At 46.6% G+C, this 21,950-nt stretch overlaps 1 protein-coding gene and 1 long non-coding RNA gene across 4 annotated transcripts in view; one reads left to right on the top strand and one right to left on the bottom strand.

Moving 5' to 3' along the window:
- Positions 1-1,975: 1,975 nt before the first annotated feature.
- LOC143660788 (uncharacterized) lies at positions 1,976-11,135 on the bottom strand. 2 transcript variants are annotated; one of them, XR_013164251.1, is made up of 3 exons: positions 11,017-11,135; positions 7,094-8,579; positions 1,976-3,645 (listed from the first exon to the last, which is right to left on the bottom strand). It is a non-coding gene; the product is annotated as an uncharacterized LOC143660788 (long non-coding RNA). The 2 variants fall into 2 exon arrangements; XR_013164252.1 differs by lacking the exon at positions 1,976-3,645 and adding an exon at positions 3,655-6,818.
- Positions 11,136-11,681: 546 nt separating this feature from the next.
- The window catches only part of TTC7A (tetratricopeptide repeat domain 7A), a 113,800-nt gene continuing 103,531 nt past the window's right edge, over positions 11,682-21,950 (top strand). For both annotated transcript variants that reach the window (XM_077134151.1, XM_077134152.1), the window contains exons 1-2: positions 11,682-12,001; positions 20,127-20,290. In XM_077134151.1, the coding sequence (XP_076990266.1) occupies positions 11,815-12,001; positions 20,127-20,290 (351 nt within the window). In that variant the 5' untranslated portion in view covers positions 11,682-11,814. The remainder of the gene's footprint in view (positions 12,002-20,126; positions 20,291-21,950) is intronic.

Raw genomic sequence — 21,950 nt, forward strand, 5'->3', positions numbered from 1 at the left:
GCTCACTGTGGGTTTGACATCTCCCCAGAGAAGGATCAGGGAGACATGGCCAAGGAGGTCCCCCAAAGTTCAGTTTAGTTCTGCACATTTGTGCAGTGTCTGCTACTGTTCAATACTGTGCTAAAGTTGACAGCAAAAATCAGTGAAATGGAAAATAACATGTAATACAGAGGATCAACAAAAACAAAAGTTGGATCTTTGAAAAGAACAATAAAATTGATAAATCCTTGGCAAGTTGTCAAGAAAAAGAAAGAAAGCAGCAATGCACAAATAACCAATACCAGGAATGAAAAGGCAATCCCTACAAATCCCACAAACACGAAAAAGATGGTAAGATGATGTTATGAATGACTTTATGCCTAAAGCATGAAAAGCGAGATGAAATGAACATATTCCTACAAAAATACAACTTACCCAAAATTGACCAGATAAGGAAAAGAAGTTTTGAAGTCCTAAAATTTTTAAACAGACTGAATCAGTAGTTAATAATGCTTACCATATACAGATCTTCTACAGAATAGAAAAAAAATAGGATGCCCTCTGTGATGATTTGAAAGGATTTATGTACCCTAGAAAAAGCCATGTTTTAATCCTGATCCAATCTTGTGAAGCAGCAGTTTCTTTTAAACCCGATTCAGTACTGTATGTTGGAAACTTGATTAGATTATCTCCATGGAGATGGACTCACCCAATTGTGGGGATTAATTTCTGAATAGAGGGAGATGTACTCCATCCATTCCAGGAGGGTCTTGATTAGTTTCCTGGAATCCTTTATAAGTGGAAGCATTTTGGAGAGAGGTCTTTAAAAGACAAGATAGCTACAAGAACTGAGAGAACCCACACAGCCAGAGACCTTTGGAGATGAAGGAAAACGCCCCTCGGCACTCTAGAGCATGGGGGAAAGATGACTTCAGTAAAATAATGCTGGAACAAAAGAGTATCCATAGAGAAAAAATAAAATTTGATTCCTACCTTACATCATACTCAAAAAAATCAATTCCAAGTAGAATATAGACCTAATAGAAAGATAAAGCAATGAAGTTTTAAAACCTATCATAGGAGGATATCTTCATGACCTAGAGGTAAGAACATATATTTTAAAACAGGATGTGAAAAGCACTAAGGAAAGGAATGATAAATCTGATTACATTAATAACTTCTGTTTACCAAAATAAGCTATTAAGAGAGTAGAAAGCCAGGCCGCAGAATCTGAGAAGATATTTACAGTATGTAAAAGGAACACATATATATCCAGATTATATAATGTCCTCCTTTATAATAAGAAAAAGACAAAACAATAATACGGAAAACTGTGAAAGAGGCTTGAATAGATTTTTTCACAAGAGAGGATATCGAAAAGGCCAATAAATATACGAAAGGTACTAAACCTCATTAAAATTCAGGAAAATGTAAATTAAAACCCTGGGGTGGTTTATCACTATACAACCACCAAAATGCCTGCAATTTAAAAGCATGGTAATATTAAGTAGAGGCAAGGAGATGGAGTAACTAGAATTCTCATCTAGCTTGTGTATGGGAGGGTGAAAATTGGTATAGCTATTTTGAAAAAACTGTCCAGCATTATTAACTAAAGCTGAATACATGTATGCCCTATGATTCAGCAACTCCACTTGTAGGTGTCTATTATTTACCAGGAGATGTGTATACAGGTTCAGTTAATGAAAACATTATTTTAAAAATATATTAAAATGTAAAATATCTAAAGTATTTAATATAAAATATTTTAGATATAAAATATTATTTAGTCACTTCTTCATTAATTTAAATAATATAAAGATAATTTAAATATTAAATATACTATTTATTATTATTTAATTTAAAATATCAAAATATAAACATTAAAAATTAAAATATTTAAAAAATTAAATTTATTTTTGACAGTATTTAGGAATACAGGTTCAGTTGATCAAAAATAAGGAAAAGCAATATAGTAATTACCATAGGAGCCAGCAGTTACCTTTAAGAGGGAGGCATAGAATTTATGTGGGCAAAGAATATATTGGGAGCTACTGGGATACTAGCAACACCCTATTTCTTTCTTCTTTTTTTATTGTGAAATATGATATACATATAAAAAAGCAATACATTTCAAAGTACATTGTGACAAGTTGTTATAGAACAGATTTCAGAGTTTGGTATGGATTACAGTTCCACAATTTTAGGTTTTTCCTTCTAGCTGCTCCAAGACACTGGAGACTAAAAGAAGTATCAATGATTCAGCAGTCACACTCATTTGTTAAATCCTATCTTCTTTGTTATAACTCTTCCTTGTCCTCTGTGATCTTTCTCCCTGTGCCGATCTGAATCTGTGGTGGACCCCAGAAAAGCCATGCCCTTTGATCCTCATTCAATATTTCTGGGTGGGAGCATTTTGATTGTTTCCATGAAGATGGAACCCACCCGATTGTGGGTGGTAACTTTTGATTAGATGATTTCCATGGAGGTGTGTCTCCACCCACTGAAGGTGGAGTTGCTTGCTGGAATCCTTTAAAAGAGGAAACATTTTGGAGGGAGTCCCTTTTGGTAGAGCCACGTGAAAACCAGCAGACGCTGCCATGTTTGCCATGTGTCCTTCCAGCTGAGAGAGAAACGTTGAACGTCGTTGGCCTTCTTGAACCAAGGTATCTTTCCCCGGATGCCTTTGATTGGACATTTCTATAGACTTGTTTTAACTGGACATTTTTCTCACCCTTAGAACTGTACACCAGCAACTTATTAAATTCCCCTTGTTAAAAGCCATTCCGTTTCTGGTATATTGCATTCTGGCAGCTAGCAAACTAGAACACTCCCAATCTTTAGGGGTATTTGGGCTATGTCCATTCTATCTTTTTCATTTTGGAAAGGGCTGCCAACACTATGGGATAGGGGGATGGAACTGGTTGATGTTCTGGAGAGGCTGGACCCTCTGGTTTCAGGACTTATCTGGCCTAGGAACCCATCCGGAGGTTGTTGGTTTTTGGAAAGTAATCATGGTGTGTGAAGCTTTTATAGAATCTCGGATAGAGCCCTACATGTTCTTTAGGGTTGACAGGAATGGTTTTGGTTGGGGTTTGGGAAACTATGGTAAATAGCAGTATCTAGCTGAAGCTTGCATAAGAGTAGTCTCTTGACTCTATTTGAACACTCTCAGCCACTGATACCTTATTTTGTTACATTTCTTTTCCCTCTTTTGATCTGGAAGGTGTTGTTGATCCCACAGTGCCAGGGCCAGGCTCAGCCCTGGGATTCACAGCCCACGTTGCTAGGGAGACTTTCACCCTTGGATGTCATGTCCCACATAGCGGGGAGAACATGATATTTCTTAACTATAGCTGATGGTTGGTGAGAGTTTGCTAAATTTATGTCACAATTTAGTTTCCTAGGCTGCTTAAATCAATACCATGAAATGGTTCTGCTTAATCAATGGGAATTTATTCATTTATGGTTAGAGTCCAGGAAAATGTCCAAATCAAGCATTATCAAGGTGATGCTTTCTTCCTGAAGATTGGATGCTGGTGATCCTTGGCTCCTCTGCCACGTGGCAAGGCACATGGTGGCATCTACTGGTCTCTCCCTTCTTGTCCAGGTTTTGTTGATTTCAGCTTCTTCTTTTTGTGGCCTTCTCTTTTTCTCTTTGTATTCATTCTGGGCATAAAGGACTCCAGTATTAGGATTAAGATCCATTCTGAATGAGGTGGGTCACACCTTAACTGAAGTAGCCTCATTAAAATGTCCTACATACAATGGGTTTAGACCTATAGGAATGGATTAACATTAAGAATTTGTTTTTCTGGGGTACATATAGGCTTCAAATCATCACCCTTTATAGTAATTATGCTTTATCCATTTTCTTGTGACTGTATTTTTCACAACAAATATGTTTTCCAAATGATAAAAAAGAAAGATAAAATAATAGGGAAATTGATAGAGCAAAACTATATTTCAGGGCCAAAAACTTCTATAATCACCAAGAGGCCTTAGGATTGGTGGGGCTTAAAATCAGACCAGCTAAGGTGAGCTGAAAAGGCCTGATGACTTGTGTGTGGGGGTGGCTTTTCCCCTCCAGGATGGCAGCTGCTGGGTAAAACATGGGCCCCTGCTCTGGGGAGAGGGCCAAAGTAGCAGCCCTGGGAGAGCACACAGAGAACAGAGAGGCCACCGAGGAGAAACAGGAGCTACCTGGGACCCCAGAGAGCAGAAGGGACCAGGATGGCAGGGGGCATGGTGTTGGGCTGGGTCAGAGAATGGAGGGCAGGTGTTGGAATCCCAATCATGAAGTGGGGGGGTAGGGGTCAAGGGAAACCCCACTGCTCTCATCTCATGGCTGGGGAAAACTTGAACATTCTGGGATTCGAGAATTTATGTCACAAATAATTGCTGAGCACCTACAGTGCTCAAGCGCAGGGCTCGGGTGTCAAAGCTTGCCTTTGCAGAGTCTTGACCCTTACCCTGATGATTACACAGTTGTTTTGATAGCTGTCAAATGGGAAAGACTGACCATACAGCCAGCTTCTCACAGAGCTTTAATGTCAACATTGTGGGAAGCTGGCTCAGGTCGTGAGCCCACAGTATTAATAAGTCAAGACATGAGATACCATGCACCAGAAATGCCAGGAGTGAAAATTCAAGGTAATAAGGAAAAGCTGATTTCAGAATGCAAGGACTGTTGGCTGGGTGGCCATGTAAGATGGGGGATGGCAGTTTATCATTCTGACCCACATCACACCTGGTGATGATATCAGAATGGGTGACCATTACCCAGGAAGCAAAGGTTTCATCTACAATTAAATCGAATTTAGATTTTGGGGTGACAGCAAGATGGGGTGCTATTAAAATAGAGCATAGGTCACACTCTAATATGTGTTGGGGCACTTAGGTGAACCTAAGGAGCAAAAACAATGATATAAGAAGACTGGAGTAGCTCCTCAATTGGCTTGTCCTACACCTCGGGTTGGCCAAGAGCACTTGGTGACCTCCAGCCTAATGCCTCACAGTTACCATGGCAACTGATATGAGTGATTTGATTGACGGGGTCTGTGTCATAATAATCATATGTAATAAATCTTGGACTCAGTATGCAGAAGAACCAAAGCCTTCTACATCCACACAGCTTACTATTGACATTCACATGACTTTACTATTCCAGGAACTCTTGCCCAGGATGATAAAAGTTGTAAGCAACATTTTTTCAGAAACTTCAAGAAGCAGCCATTTAAATAAGCTTTGCAACTTTTCAACAGCTAACCATCAACCACTGTTTACTCTCAAAGACTTTGAAATCCTCACTTGAAAACTCTCATCTTGCCCTATCTGACCTGTTTTCAGTTCTGACCTATTTTATCAAGATTCTTGCCCAGTCTTATTCAAGCTTCCCTCACTGGAAGAGCTGCCTTAAAACAGATCCCAAAACTTCATAAATACACTTTGCCCCCCAACTACTAGAAGCTACCAGGATGACTCCATCAGGGTGGAGCCACTCCTTTTCCAGCAGTGAGACAGACTTAGCTTTGCATTATCAGAAGGTGGTTTTGGATATTTCAGGGAGCAAGCATTCAACTACTGAGACCATGGCCTCCTTGCCACTGTGGTCCAAGACCCAGGACTCAGAAATAGGGGCTCCTCTGAGATCCTCGAGCCTCTTGCGTGGGGGTATCTCTGACCATAATGGTGTGGGACACTAGTTCTGCACTGGTTCTGATACCAAGTTCTTTTTGTAATTCTTCTCTCCATTGAGTTCCCCAAATACTGTGAATGTTTTTTTTCCTTAGGAATAAGGAAAAATTTTTAGGAATCCTTTGCTCAGATTTCAAAATCTTTTTCCTTGGTGGATACTGTCTTATTATCAACAATGCTACTACTTGTCTAGATCCATCCTAGTCATTTTTTGTTGTGTAGCTATAAAAGGAAAGTTCATAAGGAAGAGGATGTAGTGTGAGTCCCAGTAAGTCTATTCCAAAGCCAACCCCAGGACAAATTTTGTCTTGGACCAACAGTGAAAAACCTATGAGAGCTTTCCACAGATTTGTCTTTTTTTCCCCCCAAGACAGTTCAGTTTAGGGAGAGATCATTCCAAACTCTCTATCTGCAGACTCTGCAGATTCATCAGGGTTGCACTGGAGAAGGTCTAGCTGTGAAGATGGGGGACCCTGAGACACAAGATGTGCAAGTAACACTCTCAACTGAATATTCCCATATTCTTACTGAGTTGTCTCAGTGCAAACCTCAGTCCACACCTTCTCTGGCCAGACTTCTGCCTTACAACTCCTGAATTTATGCTATAACCTGAAATTGTGCACTTATTTTACTAAATGCATAATTTTACAAAGAAAAGTTTTGAATTACAGTGGCCACTATGGGGAAAATTTTAATTAAACTTTTTATTCTGAAATAATTTCAAACTTACAGGACAGATGAAAAATAATATAAAACTCATACAAAGAACTTCAGTATACCACCCTTTGAGATACACAGATCCACCAATTTTAACATTTTGCCATATTTGCTATCTATCCCTCTATCTGTCCATTGATCACATTTCTAAACATTTGAGGGTAGGAAGTATACATCATGCTCCTTGAATGCAAAATACTTCCATGTTCATTTCTTAGGAACAAGGCTATTCACCTATGTAGCCACCTTACAAATAGTTGTCAAGTTTAAGAACTTTAGCATTGATATAAAGCTTTCAGTCTATATTCCAATTTTTTTCATATTTCCTAATAATGTCCTTTTGAGCCTTTTCTCCTCCATTATTAGTTCCAGTCCAGGATTATGTATTGCATTTAATTGTAATTGTCTCTTCAGCTACTATGGGGAACCTTTGATATGAACAAAATTATTCAGTTAAGAGGTGCTAAGGGCAAAGAGAATATAATTTCAAACAGCCATAGGTCTCCATTTTTTTTAATTAATATGAAGAAATGTGTTCCCAAATTGCCACCTTAACAGGTTCCTTGGCCAAAGCAAAAGAAAAATGTGAACAACTTAAAACCATCTTTTGATTTCCCTCGTAAATCGCAACTTGAACCCACCATTCCTCTTTCCCATTCTATGTTCCTCCCTCTCCTTCTGCCCCCATCTCTCCCCGACTCACCCTCCTTTGTTCCTTGTGGGCCAGAGCCCCCGGAGCTCACTAAATCTTTAAAGGTAAACCCCCTGCAGAACAGAAAAATCTTATGGTGGATTTCCAGCCTTGGTCTCATTCTTAGTTGAAAGCTACTGTCGAAGACTCTTCAAGGCCTCGACGAGATAGACAGAAATTCGCAGAGGAATTTAGAATAGTTTTCGGGACATATAATGCAGGGCCCTCAGACACATGTCAATTAGTTTATATGTAAGAGCCTCAGATGCAAAATAGTCCAGTGAAAAAGTCAAAAGATGAAGATCTTGAAGGGGAACTCAAAAAACTCTGAATTGTGTAGGAAACCAGAAGGGTTTAGAACAAGTGTCCAAGTTGGCCAAGGTCTTTCGGAGGCGATCATAGGTTTTTTCTCCCATGAAAATAGAGTGTGCGCTGATTCGGTCCTTCGGGACTGCAGTGCCTCAGGGATGGACACTGGAATGCTTGGCCACAAGCCTTTCGGCAGAAGAGCCTGAAGCAGGGGTGAGCCCAGCTCTTCTCTTGTGAATGGTCTTAAGCCAGAAACAGGGGATTTAATATGCAAGCAAAAACTAGAATGGAAAATAGTCCCGTGGCCAGATCTCTAAAATCCTGCTGAATATTTTGAAAGAGCTCTAGAACTAAAGAAAAAAAAGGGGGGGGGGAAATGAAGTAAGTCAGCTCTAAAAGTTTTTGATTTCCCTAGAACTTCTACCATTAACTTTCATACAAAAATGCCTCTAAAAATTAAAGGGCAACCTTGCAAATATGGACACAATAATATCAATCTTAAACGTGACCACTCTTGTACAATCTTTTCTTTGGAGTAAATACACTACTATGTAAAAATATTTGGAAAGCATTCTCCGTGCTCCAGCCTGCCCGTCAGCCTCAGACCTTCGAGAAATATCCTTTTCCTCTCTTGGGACCTTACACTGGTTATCTTAATGGGGAGGGATTTACTGTGTGACTCGAATTGCTACATTAAATGCTTTCCTACTGGTCTCTTCCTTGAAATCCCTAAGGAAATGAGATCATAGCTAATTTGGATATTGATTTATCAGTTCTTCTATGTATCAGTTAAGCATAGCTTGAAGCCCTCTCGTGGGCAAAAAATTCTACTGCTCTTGGCAGGATTACTGGAGCTAATCCTGCTCTAGTATTAAATCTAACCTCTCCCCAAACTTCAACAACAGCCTTTAAAATGAGATGCTAGTAAAGGAATAAATTTCATCATTGAAAGCCTTATAAAGAGAGGAGTCTTCATGCCTTGCACAAGTCCTTCTAACACTCCTACCTTGTCAGTCAAAAACCCAGTGGGCAGTAATATAGGTTCATTCAGTATTCCAGGGCTATAAATATAATAGTCACTCTTCACTTATCCTATAGTATCAAATTCAGATTCGATTTTTATCTTCAAAGCCTCTGGAGACCACATGTTTTTCAATCGTACATCCGTGATGTGCATTCTTTGGTGTACCTTGAGATAAAAAAAAAAAGTCAAAGTTTGCATTCCTTCTCCAGGGAAAGTCAACAATATACCTGGATGGTTACGACCCAGAGTTTATAGAGGCACCCTTCTGCTTTCCACAAGTCCTTAATCAGGACCCACCTTACACAGCCCTGGGATTCTATGCTATCTAACATGTGCGTGACCTTTTGTTGTGTTTTAAGATGAGGTAAGTGCAGACGATGCTATCTATTTTTGTGCAGAGAGGACATATGGATTCCCTAGAGAAGTTACAATTTTTCAAAGTAAAGTGCATTATCTAAGACAAGCTTTATCCCTTGGAGGTAAATCCTTTACTGTAGACACGAGCTGTGCAAACCGTTCCCAGGCCAAGGCCTAAAAGACAATGGCGAGGATTGTTGGGTCTTACTGACCACTGTGGGTAGTGGGTCCCCAACTTTGCTGAAATCTCCATGTCATTATTTCACTTAACCACGTCCTGGGTAGCCAAACCAAACCTTTTCCCTGGGAACCCAAACATTGAACAGGACTTTCTTGAGTTAAAAAAAACCTCGTCAACACCCTCCCTCTTCTTTAGGGCCCAGCGAACTCTCACAGATCTTTCTACCAGTTCATCCCCATGCAATTCATCTAAATACTGCCTTTTCCTTGACCCAGTGTCAGAAGTCTCACCATCTCATTTAAGAGGAGCATCTAAACTGCTGGAATCTTCTGTCCTGCTGACTTGGTTTTAGGGCCTCCTTTAAACCACTTAGTCTTGCAAGCTGTACAATCACTGTCACTCTTCAAAAATACCCGGCCTTGCTCAGCACGTGGGTTTACCTTCTATGGATTTCTACTACCTTCCGTGAGACATTGTCAAGACTAAATAAATGTTCTCCCTCACTGTAAGCAAGAAACTCAGCTTTGCCTTTTCAGCTAGTAATTCGTAGCACTCTTGGTGAACCAGCATATGACAGCAGTCCTAGGTCAGAATGTGTTCTAAACTCTCATCTCAGAGATTTCAGATGATTAAAAACCAGCAACAACAACAAAATCACCCCATCTGACTTTCAGTTTGGCAAGTGTTACTGATTTGATTCTAGATAGTTCTTACAGTCATTAACACCCCTTTAAAATGTTGGGCTCCAGAGGGCTGGGTGGGGTCCTGTCCTTGCTGGAAGAAAGAGTACTGCAGGGGTCAGGGCTGGCTGACCGCTGAGGAATGGCTCGTTACAAATTTAACTGTGATGATGGTAGTTCTGCTACCGTCTGCCCTTCTGAGACCCACGCAGACACTGGTGCCCAGGTCACAGAAACAAGCTGTATTTCCCTCTTGGGTTGGTTCTCTAGTCTTTTGCAATCTGGGGGTGGGATTGGCAAAGGGTTGAGGAGAAAAGAGGGAGGAGGGGAGGTTTCCTTATTTCTCTCAAGATCTTGTCCCTCTTATCGCTCCTGTCTCCACTCCCTGCCCCAGGGCGGACTGCCGTCCTGGAGCAAACCAAGGGGTGTCCTCAGGCCACCCCAACCCCACAGCCAGGCTCATCACTCTGCAGGTGAAATCTCGTCCTGGCCGCCAACAAGGGCAGCCAAAGGGTGGCAAAAACCAGTTTGAGGACTTGACAGGAACAGTGGAGGAAGGAGTTTACCGGCTGATTGAGTGAACTGTCCCAGTTTTCCTCCATTTACCTCCCGGCCTTTCCAGAACAGACACCAGGTGCTTAGCGCAACACTGAAGGTCAGGAAATCCTTATTTCCTCACCCGAGGAAGGGGGATGGGAGAGCGGGATTTGGAGCCCGGACAGGAGGGTATGCACAGGAATTGGGGGTGAAGTGGAAGCAGGGAGACTGTCTTCAGCAGCTCGTAGGCTTGAAAACCAGCCCATAGTTGCAATTGTCCATAAACAGGAGCAGGGCACTTCCTGCCACTGAAAGCGTTCAAACTGGCGAGGAAGGCCACGTGTCTCACAGTGGTGACAGCCACACAACCCAAGGGCCCTTCTAACTCTGTAATTAAAAGATTGCCCTGACTCTCCTGTCTTCCGAACTCCTCAGTTTGTGCCCCACAACACTAACACTTTGACAGTTTTTCCTTTTCTTTTTTTGTCTTGCGGTTTCTTGCGCGTTGGTATCGACCCCACCCCCCCACCCCCAAGAGCTGTGGGCCCGGGTGGCACTGGATACCGCCCCCGTGCGGCTGGAACCGTCCCCTGGCGAGGGTGGAAACTGGCCTCCCTCCCTCTAGGCCACGCCCTGTACTTCTTTGAACTTTTGGTACCCCACGGCGCTGGGCTGGGCCCTGCTAAGCGCGCCAAGCAACTTTGATCGTTGAATGAAATAAGTGCCAAGTTAGGGAAACAACTTATTCCAGAGCAGGAGAGGTTCCGCACGGGGCGGGCCAGGCTGCTAATGTGGGGCGAATCAAGTTGGAAAGAGGAACCCCGCTGTCGGAAAAGGGAAACGACACCTATCGGAGTGTGGACGTCTAGGGACTCCGAAGGCGCCCGTTTCCTCCCGGGCCCTGGGGCTGCAGTGCGAGGCCCGCGCGTTCCAGCAGGGCCCGGGAAGGCTCGCTGTCGCAGTGGGGGGGGGGGGGGGGCGACCGGCCTCTCCCCGGATTTGTGACGTGCCGGGGGCAGCAGTGGTGACGGGGCCACCGCACAAAGCCGAGTCGTCGGGGCGCGCATCTCCCAGGCCGAGAGCCCCCTGGGGATGGGGAGGGGGTGGGGAGCGAGGCGCCCCCGGGCGCCCGGGTTCCGCGCAGCATTAAAGTGAGCGCAGAGGCGGCGGCGGGGGGCGGGCGCCGGGGCGGCCGCGAGCGCCCGTCGCGCGCCTGGCTGGTGTGGCCGCGCTGGCCGCCCGCGCACCCAGCTCGCCGAGGTCGCGCCACGCCCCGGCGGGGGTGGAGCAGCTGCCAGGGGCGGGTCCGCAGCTGGCGGCGCCCGGGCCCGGGGCGGAGGCTGTGGCAGCAGCTGCAGCTGCGGCGGCGGCGGCAGCGGGAGGAGCTGCTGCAGCAAAGGCGAAGGCTGCTCCTAGACGCGTCCGGGCCTCGCAGCCGAAGCCCCAGCCCGGAGGCGCCGGGCGGCGCGCTGGGTGGTGTTGCTGCCCGCCCGCCGCCGCCCGGTCCCCCGCTGCCCCTCCGGCCCCCGCCGCCGTCCGCACCTCCACCAACCTCGCCGCCGGCGGGTACGCCCCAGCCTGGACGTCGGCCCCGGCCGGGTCTCCACTTTTCGGCCGCTTCTTCCGTGACAGCGCCCGCTCGAAGATGGCTGCGAAGGGTGCACACGGCTCCCACCTGAAGGTGGAGGGCGAGCTGGAGCGCTGCCGCGCAGAGGGCCAGTGGGACCGCGTGCGCGAGTTGGTCCGGCAGCTGCAGACGCTGGTCGTGCAGGGCGGCGGAGCCAGCAGACGATCCAGCCCGAACGCCGCCGCGTTCACCGCCCAGGACGCCGGTGAGTGAGGGAAGGGACTGGTTGGTTCCTAGGCATCGAGCGCGCGAAACGCGCCGCCTCTTCCAGGAAGCGCGCCCCGACTGTCCCCGGCCGGCGACGGCCGCCTTCGAGATTACTCCTCCCTGCAAGTCCTGGTCTAAGGCTCAGCCTGGATAATTAGGGCGGTTCTTCTACTTGGGGGGAAAGAGAAAAAGGACGTTTTGCTCTATGCGCCTGGAGATCATGTGGGTAACTTCGTCTACTGCAAAATGGTATCTGCACGTATCAGTGCATCCACTGGACTCTGTCCTCGCCACAGTTCGGGGATGTTCTAAACTCTTTCGGGTGAAGGCTGTGACTTCTTGCCTTCCTCTCGACTCTCCTTGTCCTTCCCTCTGTTTCCACCAAGTAAAGTTGAGCACGGAGTTGGGTTCGCAGCAGACACGGGTGGTGGTTTGACCTAGCGCCGGCGCGGGGTGGTGGAGAAGTGGGAAAGAGGCCTGGCCGGCCTCGGTTTCCTCATCCGTGGTCGGGCCCGGAACCCGGCTCGCCGTGGCAGTGGGTGGCTTAGCGGTAGGGCTGGTTTGGCTGGGCTGGGGCGGGAAAGCACCCCGATGTGGCATTGGGGGAACACCCCGCCTCACTTCCAACCTCAAGTCCTGTTCCGGTGCCTGCAGCCCTGCCTGGAAAGCCCTAGACCCTGAGCGCCGTCTGTATGCAGAGCCACTGCCTGGTCCTTTGTGGAAAGCCAGCATATAAATAAATATAAAGAGATCGGAAAGGAAGGCTCTGTGGGGGTGGGGAGGGGGGAAGGAATGATAATAATAATAACCGCCAGTGCTTATCTACCTCTTACTCGGGACAAACACTGTCCTAAAACTTTAGTCAAATTATTAACTCCTCAAAACCACCCCGCTGGGGCAGGAGCCCTTATTTCATCCCACTGTATACATAGATAAGGAGAGTGAGGCACTGAGAAGTTAAATGGGTCACGCAGCCAGTAAATGGCAGAATCAGGATTTGAACTCGGTTTCTGAATACATCCTTTTAACTTACTGGTACAGTAGATAATTCCTGCCCTCCGAGAACTCCCAGAATGGATGGGGAGACAGGGAAGTGATCAGAGTGCGGTTGTGTAGTTGGATTGCTCAATTGAGAGAAAGGGAAGAGGACCTCGAGGAAGCAGCATACTTTGGCCTCTGATGAGCACTTGGGAAGGTCAAGATATGCTGGGCAAGAGGAGAGGGAGGGTGGAAGGCTGCTGCAAGGGGTTAGGTGGCAGGGGCAGTCACTTTGAGGCTTTGGGGTAGGTCTGAACGAGGCAGTGAGGCCAAAGCTGAAGATGCGTGTTTGGGAGAAGCTGGTACAGGACAGGTTCCCCGCGGTGTGGGGTAGTGGGCTGGGAGGGGGCAGGGAGGGTGGGAGTGGGAACCGAGCCATCAGATGGCACTGGGTCCTGGGCCAAGTGTGGGACTCTGAGTGAGGCTGGCACCCCAGAGCGCTAGACAGGAAGCCTGAGGGGGGGGGGGGGGGGCTCCTTGTGTCTACCCAGGGGCTGAATCTCCTAAGCTGATCTTCAGAGGTCTCAGAGAGCTTGAACACTCCATAAACATCCAAAAAGAAAGGATATGGGAAGTCAGTAAATTTGGAAAGTGGAAAAAATGGATTCAATCACATTAAAGAGAATTTTTTTTTTTAACTGCAGGAATTCCCAGAGCCTTTAACATGCTCACCTGCCATGGTATGGCCAAGCCAGGGTTAGAATATAAAATACTGCATTTCCCAAACTTACCTTGGCCACATTCGTTGGAACACAGTTTGGAAAACATTGGTATGGTATGGCAGGCTATAGTTTGTAAAGTGCTTTCTCTATTTTTTATTTTATTTTTTTGTTTGTTTTTGTAATTCTTGCCCTGTGAGAAGGGCAAGAGTTATTGTCCCCATTTTAGAGACAGAGATACTGAGGCCCAGAGAGACTGTGGCAGAGCCTATACCCAGGGGTGGGTCCCTGCCTCCAGATGCTGCCCCTTCACTGTGGCTCCTGAGTTAGGGGTAGTGGGGCCCCTCCTGCCTGCTTGGATTTGGGCTCTGTGAGTGATTTTTTTTCTCCCATTGTTAAATCCAGACACCCCCCCCAACACACACACACACACACACACACACACACAGGAGGGAAGAAAACAAGTGGCTCCCCAACTCCATCAGTGGAGCACTTTTTCAATCATCTCTTCTTTTGGTTTTCTCTGTCACGGGGTTCAGAGCCTGCTCGTGTTGGGGGTGTAGTGCTGAGGGCCCCCCCACCCCCGCAATCCAGGTTGGAGATTCTTAGAACCCCACCTGGACTGGAGCACACTCGCAATCAGTTCCATAATTTGGGGGGGTGGGGGGAAGGAAGGTGCTGAGGGAGGGACTCGATCCCCATTTTATAGACTGAAGCCCTGAGCTCTCTCTCTGTGTCAATGAAATTTCCTCCAGAAACTGAAAACACAGCTCCCAGAGTCCAGCCTCGTTTCCAATGGGGCAGAGCGCCGGAGGAGCCGATGGGGCTGTGCGGTGGCGGTGGGGCCACTCTTTCTGGTCGGGTGGGCGTGAGGCATCAGAAGATGCTTAAGAAGACCGACCCCCTTTTCCTGTCTGAGGAGGCTCCATGCACCCCCACTGGGGTAGAGTCAGGGGGTAGTGGTAGTACTGTTTATACATTTTCTTTGAAATGCACATCCGGTCCAGATTTGGTCAGGGCGGCAGCAGGGGAACCCCAAAGTGTGACTGGCTCTGACGGGGAGTATTTGGGTAAAAATAAAGAGCCCATTCAAGTGGTTAAAACAAAACAAAACAAATGAAAACCCTATTATGAAAATTTTCAAAAACTGTAATTTTTGTAAAAAATGTAGAGAGAAGAATAAATCCCATGTACCCATGGATCAGCATGAATGATTGTGAGTGAGCTCCCGAACAATCTTTCTGGAGCAATAGCCCACACTCCCCTGCACCACACATAAGTATTTCAGTGTGTATTTATTAAATAAAAACTCTTTTTAGAAATATAACCACCATACATTATCACACCAAAAACTTGATTACATTTCAGAGTTGGTTTGTTAGAAACAGGATCCAGATAAAGTCAGATGTTGCATTTGGCTGATGTGTTCAGAAGCTCTTTCTTTTCTTCAGCATTTATAGTGCAAACTTCAAAGCAAAGTTGAAAGAATTTTTTACAGCAAAGTTGAAAGAATTTTTCAATTCCTGTACAACTACCACCTAGAGTTTACCTCTAATGGTTTACTGTATTGTTTTATCACGTCTGTCCCTCTGTCCATCCCTCATCATCCATGCTGAGTCTCTCCTAATCTGTAGTCCTCCTTTGTTCTTTTTTTTTTTTTTTTTTAAACGAGGTTGTTCTGAGCATTTCTTCGCTTTAAGTTAGAGGGGGTGAGGTTTGGGGCAGGTGGCCTCTCACTGGTTTCAGCTTCCTCTTCTCTCTGTGGTTGGAAGTTTCCAGCTGGCAGTGGTCCTGTGAGATGAACAGCTGCAGAAACCATGGGGCCTCCATTTGACCTGGGGAGAAGGGCTGGGTCTGAGCCCTGGGGTGGGCAGGCTGGCCATGGTGAGGGGAGCATCGTCCTCCACGTAGGGGTCCGGCGAGGAGACTGGTGTCTTTGAAGTGGGTCCCTGAGAAGGTCTGGAGAAGGGCAGAAGCTACAAGGGCTGTGGGGAAGGTGGCCGAAGAGGCCTTCGAAACAAGGGTTGACAATGAGAAGACAGGCTGACCACTAAACGGCTGATTCCCTGGAGCCTCCGGAGGGCAGGGTGGTTGGGCTGGGCTGCCAGAATCACAATTCCCCGAGAAGGTTTGACAGTCCTGAGTCTTCCTAAAGGATCCCCTCCCCCACCTCCCCACTCCTGGGTGACGGGGGTGGGGGGCGAGGGTGAGGGTGGGTGGGGAAGCTGGAGCACAAACCTAGATAGGGAGTAGGATTCAAACAATGAGATGATAAAAGAACAGTAGTTTTATCTTGTTTTGGAGAAGGACAGGAACGTCTCTATCCACTTGGATTTTTATTTTAACAACTGAGAATCTAACACTTTCAATTCCAAAATATCCTTCAGTTCCCCAGACTGGCTGGTTGAGAGTAGTAGGATGGAAAGAAGAAAAAGGAAGGAGTACTGGGCAAAGAAAGAAGAGAAGGAAGTGAATTACAGAATACCTGTTAAAAATAAATTGGCGGAGTGGAGGACTGAAGAGGGAGGGCAAAAAGGCATGGGAGAAGGACCTCAAGTATTAGTAAAAGAGCCTGATACTTGCAGGTATATGAAAGTGAGAACAACTCTTATCCCTACTATTAGCTGTTTTTTTTTTTCTAAATGCAGTTTTATTGAGATATATTCACACACCATAAAAACCATCGGAAGTACACAATCACTGGCTCACAGTATCATCACATAGTTGTGCAAACAACCCATGATCAATTGTAGAACATTTTCATTACTCCAAAATGCTATTAACTTCTTTTTTTTTTTTTACATGGGCAGGCACCGGGAAACGAACCCGGGTCCTCTGGCATGGCAGGCAAGCGTTCTTGCCGCTGAGCCACTGTGGCCCGCCCAGAATGCTATTAACTTTTAATCTACATTTTACAGCTCTTAGACTGTTCTTTATTTTTTAAACTGCAGAAGCTTTGGTCCTATGGAATGCAGGGGGAGACAGACTGTTTTTTGGGTTAAATGGCTGTGGACATAACAATATTGCATATATATTCAGTTTTGGCTGATCTATAGCTATCCCGTGCTTCGGGTAATGATTTAAACCAGTCATGATTTCCTCTACAGTCCACTTTCGGTAGCATAAGCATGTAATGGCTTAGATTATAGAAATGTTTCTTCCTAGGGGCCCACTCCCTATAATTCTCCACTCCCTTACTCCATTGACCATAACAGCTTCATCCCAGGGAACCACGAGTAGAAATGTAACATCCTGAGGCAAGCACACACATGCACACATACTTGTCACTCTCATACACATCTGAATGTGTGAGGCTCCACATTCCCCTGGGGAAGAGTTTTGGTAACCCACAGAGTCATGCCCTTCCATCCATCCCTGCAGACCCTTGAGGGCTCCTTGTGGGCTCTCAGGTACCGCCAAGGCCTCTGGAACAGGTGGTGGGGAGAGGGGGGGTTTGGGTTCCCCCAGACTCAGATTTGAATTCTAGCTCTGCCGCTTATGGGCCTTTTGAGCTTATCCTTGTTATTTTTAGGTGTCAGTCTGCTTTCTCCTCTGGAGAGACCAGAAAAGTGCCTGGGTGCAGCGTCAATGCTCAGGAAAGGCTAGCTTTATCATCTATAAAATGGGCATACCTTCCTCTGTTAGGGCTGTGCAGAGTCAATGACACTATATATTAAAGCGCCTGGCACTTAAATCCTCAGCAAATATTAGTCCCCCCTTCACAGTAAAAGCACTGTTGTTTAGAGCAGGGCTTCTCAAAGACCTGTGAAGGATCGGGGTTTTTAAAATTTGTTTTCAATTTCCAATCTGTTGTGCTCTGATACTTTCAAAAGATACAACAAAAATCAATGCCTAGAAAAACGAAAAGGGAAAATACACAAACACGACTCAGTGTTTTGTGATTAGATTCAACAGGCCCAGAATTACTCTGTCAAATTATTATCAAAGTTTCTAAACTGTACTCTAAAACGTCTGCACTTACCTCCTCGGGATTGGGTAACAAACATTCCCGGACCCACACCAGTCGCGGGCCGCACTTTGAATAGTGCGGGTGTCAGGGCACGCCCGTTATTTGGGGGAAAAGTGCTTACTAAAGGGAGTATTTTGAGATTGAGGTTTGCCTGGAAGGAAGCTGGTTTCTCCCGGCGTAAAGGATCTGAACCGACGAACTCCGGGGACAGCTCGTAGTTTGCGCGGCTGAGCGAAGGCGGGGGGCCTCGGGGCCCGAAGGCTAGGTCGTGCCCGCGCGTCGCGCCGGTGAGCGTGCCCGTGAGCCGTGCCCGCCTGCCGTGCCCGCGCGCCGAGGCACTGGGCGGCGGAGACGCGGACCAGCCCGGGAGGCGGGGTTTCAGGTGGGAGCTGCTGGCGACGTTCCGAGGGACACGTTTCCCTCCGAAGCAGCCGAGGTCTGGAGTCCAGACTCTTGGCAGTCTCCTAACCCTCCCCCCTGATTTTGCAGGTGTAATATAGATTAGAGAGGGAAAGCACCTTGCCCGGGGTCACACAGCCGGGTTATAACCCAGGAATGCAGCTCAGGGCTGTTTGTCCCGTGCACCCACTGCTAAGCAGCCCGCCTTTCCTCCCAGCTGACATTTGGAAACGGAGAAGATTGCCTTCCATTCCTGTTTGGTTTGAATGTTACTTTGACTAGGTTCAAAATCCCCAAGGTCCCAGAGTAAAGTGTGAAAAGCCTTCTGGCCCTCTCTGTCCCCTGCCCCACCCTCCAGCATAAGCCAGAACGGTTATCAGATGTTTGTGTATCCTTTCACATATTTTGTGCATCAACACACATATTCTGTGCATTGATGTGCATTTTGCTTTCATATCAGCTCACCTTGGCGCTCATACCATAACAAGCACATAGAGACCTTCCTTTTTATGACTCCGGGATCCCATTTCATGGGTGTAACGTACTTTATTAATCACTCATCTGTTGAGGGGCATGCCAGTTGTTTCTAATTTTTTTTTGCTATTATAAGTAGTGCTGCAGGAAAGACTTTGTATGTAGGTCATTTTACACATGTACAGGGACACCCTCAAGAGTGGAATTGCTGGGTCACTGGGGATGTATAAAAATAAATTATATATATATAGCCAAACTGCCCTTTTTGAAAGGTTCTGCCAATTTATGTTCCCACCAGCAATGGATGATAGTTTGAACTAGGTACTTCTTTTTTTTTTTTGCCATTACTTCAAAATGTTAATTTAAAGAATCATGAGGGGGCGGGCCACGGTGGCTCATGCTGCGGACCCTGGTTCTGTTCCTGGTACCTGCCCATGTTAAAAAAAAAAAAAATCATGAGGTAGCAAAGGATCTGATGGTACGCTGTAGCATTCTCAGAGGTAAAACATCCTGCAACTGCTCCTCGGATTCTGCTCTCTGAGGGGGGTCTCCTTACCATTTTGGATCGGTGGCTTTGAGATGTGAGCAGATTCTCTAACCCTGTGGTCTGAGAATGCCATCCTGGCAGCTGAAAGAGCACTGGGAGAGACTGGGACCAAGTGGGCATTCCTGGAGACAGGTTTGGGTGGTCCCTCCGTGAGCCTTAGGCTTGCTCAGGGGGTAGTTTAGAGCTGAGTCATTTGGCAGGTATTTGGGGCTCCTATACCAAGTGACAGGTTTGGTCCTTGCCCTCGGGGGCAGTGGGCCAGTCGCACAGAGCACAGCAGCCCAGGCCGTCGTGGACCCACTCTCGGGCCAGCCTCAGACGAAACAGTCAGCTCCCAGTCCCGTCTCCTCGGCTGGAGGTTGCAGTGTTCGGTGTGGTCTGGGCAGGCAGCAAATTAAACCCAGCAGAGTAAAGCTGCCCGCCATGGGGTGCAGTCTGCAGACGAGGGTCCGCACATGAGAACACCCTCTAAAGGGTCAGCGCTAAGCCTGTTCAAGGGTTTGCCTCGCTGCATTAGTAAATCTGCTCTCCGCCTTCACTTTTGGCTCTGTCCGCTAAGCTTTCCTTGGGTCGTATTAAAATACCTTAAAAATGGAGTAAACCGATTATGGTTACACAGAAATTAGGAGCATGTGAAAATGCATCAGCCCACTTCATATTTTCCCTCCGGTTTGGGGAGAATTCTTCATTTGATTGAGAACTTATTACCCACAGCAAGGACTGGGTATGACTTTTTCCTTTTAAAATTTCATTTTAAATACTAAAGTTTTGGGAATTTGCCCCAAGTCCTGGGAACTCTACCTCCTCAACCATCAAACTGCAGCAGGAAATAAACCCAAAGGGGACATGTGAATGTGGCCACGTTTTAATTTGTGGAAAATGTGCCTTTGTTTTCTCAGACGTGAGCCATTCATTTGCTGGGGCTGGAGTGGAGTGGGGGGGGGGCAGTGCACGGGGGCACCTACCGCCCCCAACATCCACGGGGTGCAGGGTTGCCTCTGGCACGTACCCATCTCGTTCCTGCCCTGTCTTCCAGATGATTTTGGAAAATTGCTCCTGGCTGAGGCCCAACTGGAGCAGTGTTTGAAAGAGAACCACGCGAAGGTCAAGGACTCCATCCCCCTGCTGGAGAAGAATGAGCCGAGGATGAATGAAGCCAAAAACTACCTGAGCAGTATCCTTAACCACGGGAGGCTGGCGGTAAGTCCCCAGCCCCCGGGCCTAGGCCTCCTGCCCCTCCCTCCTGCCTCCCCCGTGCTGTCAAGCCCCACCCCCTCCCCGGGTCATTTGGTCCCTTGAGCAATGTGCCCCTCTTAAGGGTTAGCCCTGCACTGTCCAGTTCAGTAGCCGCTAGCCCCACATGGCCGTTGAGCTCTTGAGATGTGGCTTAGTCTGAATTGGGATATGCTGTTTAAGTGTAAAATACCCACTAGAATTCAAAGACTTAGTATAGAATGAAGACTAAAAGATTTCATTGATATTAATAACGTTAATGGCGGGCCACGGTGGCTCAGCAGGCAAGAATGCTTGCTTGCCATGCCAGAGGACCCAGGTTCGATTCCCAGTGCCTGCCCATGTAAAAAAAAAAGAAAGTTAATATTTATATTGATTACATGTTGCAATGATATTTGGGATATATTGGGTTAAATAAAATAAGTTATTAAAATTAATTTTGACTATTTTTTTTACCTTTTTTAATGTGGCTAGAGAATTTATTAGAAAACTTGACTAGAAAATTTAGAATAACACATGTGGCTTGCATTCTGTTTCTACTGGACGGCGCTGGGTTGGCTTAATATGCACCTGCCTTTTTAGGCTCTCTGGGGTCCCCAGGGAAATAAGACCTCAGTGAGTCTGTGAACTAGATGGAGGCACCATACATACAGAGCTGGCTAGCTATAGAAGAGCTCAGTAACAGGGCTAGCCAGTGTAAGTCCATGTGAATTTACTGAGCACCTACTGTATGCAAGACCTTCTTTATACCTTTGCTGCTCAAAGCATGGTCCACCCACCAGCAGTGCGAGCATCATCTGGGAGCCAGTTAGAAAAGCAGAATCTGAATCAGAACTTGCATTTTAGCCAGATCTCCTGGTGATTTGGGTGTGCATTGACATTTGAGACTGCTCTAGATTACAGTGTATCTTGAGCCCTAATAGGATATGGGTATGTTGTTAGACATACTCATTAGTGAGCTTCAACAGATGTGTGAAAGCAATCTGTGTACTAACTTAAACATTTTATCAAGCACCTGCTGAGTGCAAGGTACTGTGTTATGTGCTCTGAGGGTAATAAAGATGAATCCAGAAGGGACCCTGCCCTTGCAGAATTGCAGGTCTAGTAGGAAGATAAGTCCTATAGGCAAATAAAAGCCATGGTCCAGGGCGGGCCACAGTGGCTCAGCAGGCAGAGTTCTTACCTGCCATGCCAGAGACCTGGGTTCGAGTCCTGGTGCCTGCCCATGCAAAAACAAAAAGCCATGGTCCAAGGTGGGTATGATATATATGTGGGTGGGGAGCAGGGTCAGGGTGAGGGTAGTATTAGAATTGGAACTTTCTGGGGGCTGGACCTTGGAGGGAGGAGAGATGCAGACACTTAGAGATGGTAGGGCTGGGCATGAGAAGGTAAGGAAGCAGCATGCAACCTAAGGGCTCCTGGAAGAAATGGGAGGTAGGTCGGTTTAGCATGCGTGAAGGTGAGTGGTGCAGAATTGGGTTGTAACATTGCATTGGTGCCGGGGAATGGTCATTGGAATGCCAGGCTGAGGAGTGTGCAGCTTCTTCTGTGAGCAGTGTGGAATGCTCAGGGAGGTTGGGGGTGTCCTGGGACTTGAAGATGAAGGGAAAGCACAATGAGCAGACCA

This window comes from Tamandua tetradactyla, chromosome 17 (genome assembly GCF_023851605.1).
Source record: "Tamandua tetradactyla isolate mTamTet1 chromosome 17, mTamTet1.pri, whole genome shotgun sequence".
In the NCBI taxonomy this organism is placed as follows: domain Eukaryota; kingdom Metazoa; phylum Chordata; class Mammalia; order Pilosa; family Myrmecophagidae; genus Tamandua; species Tamandua tetradactyla.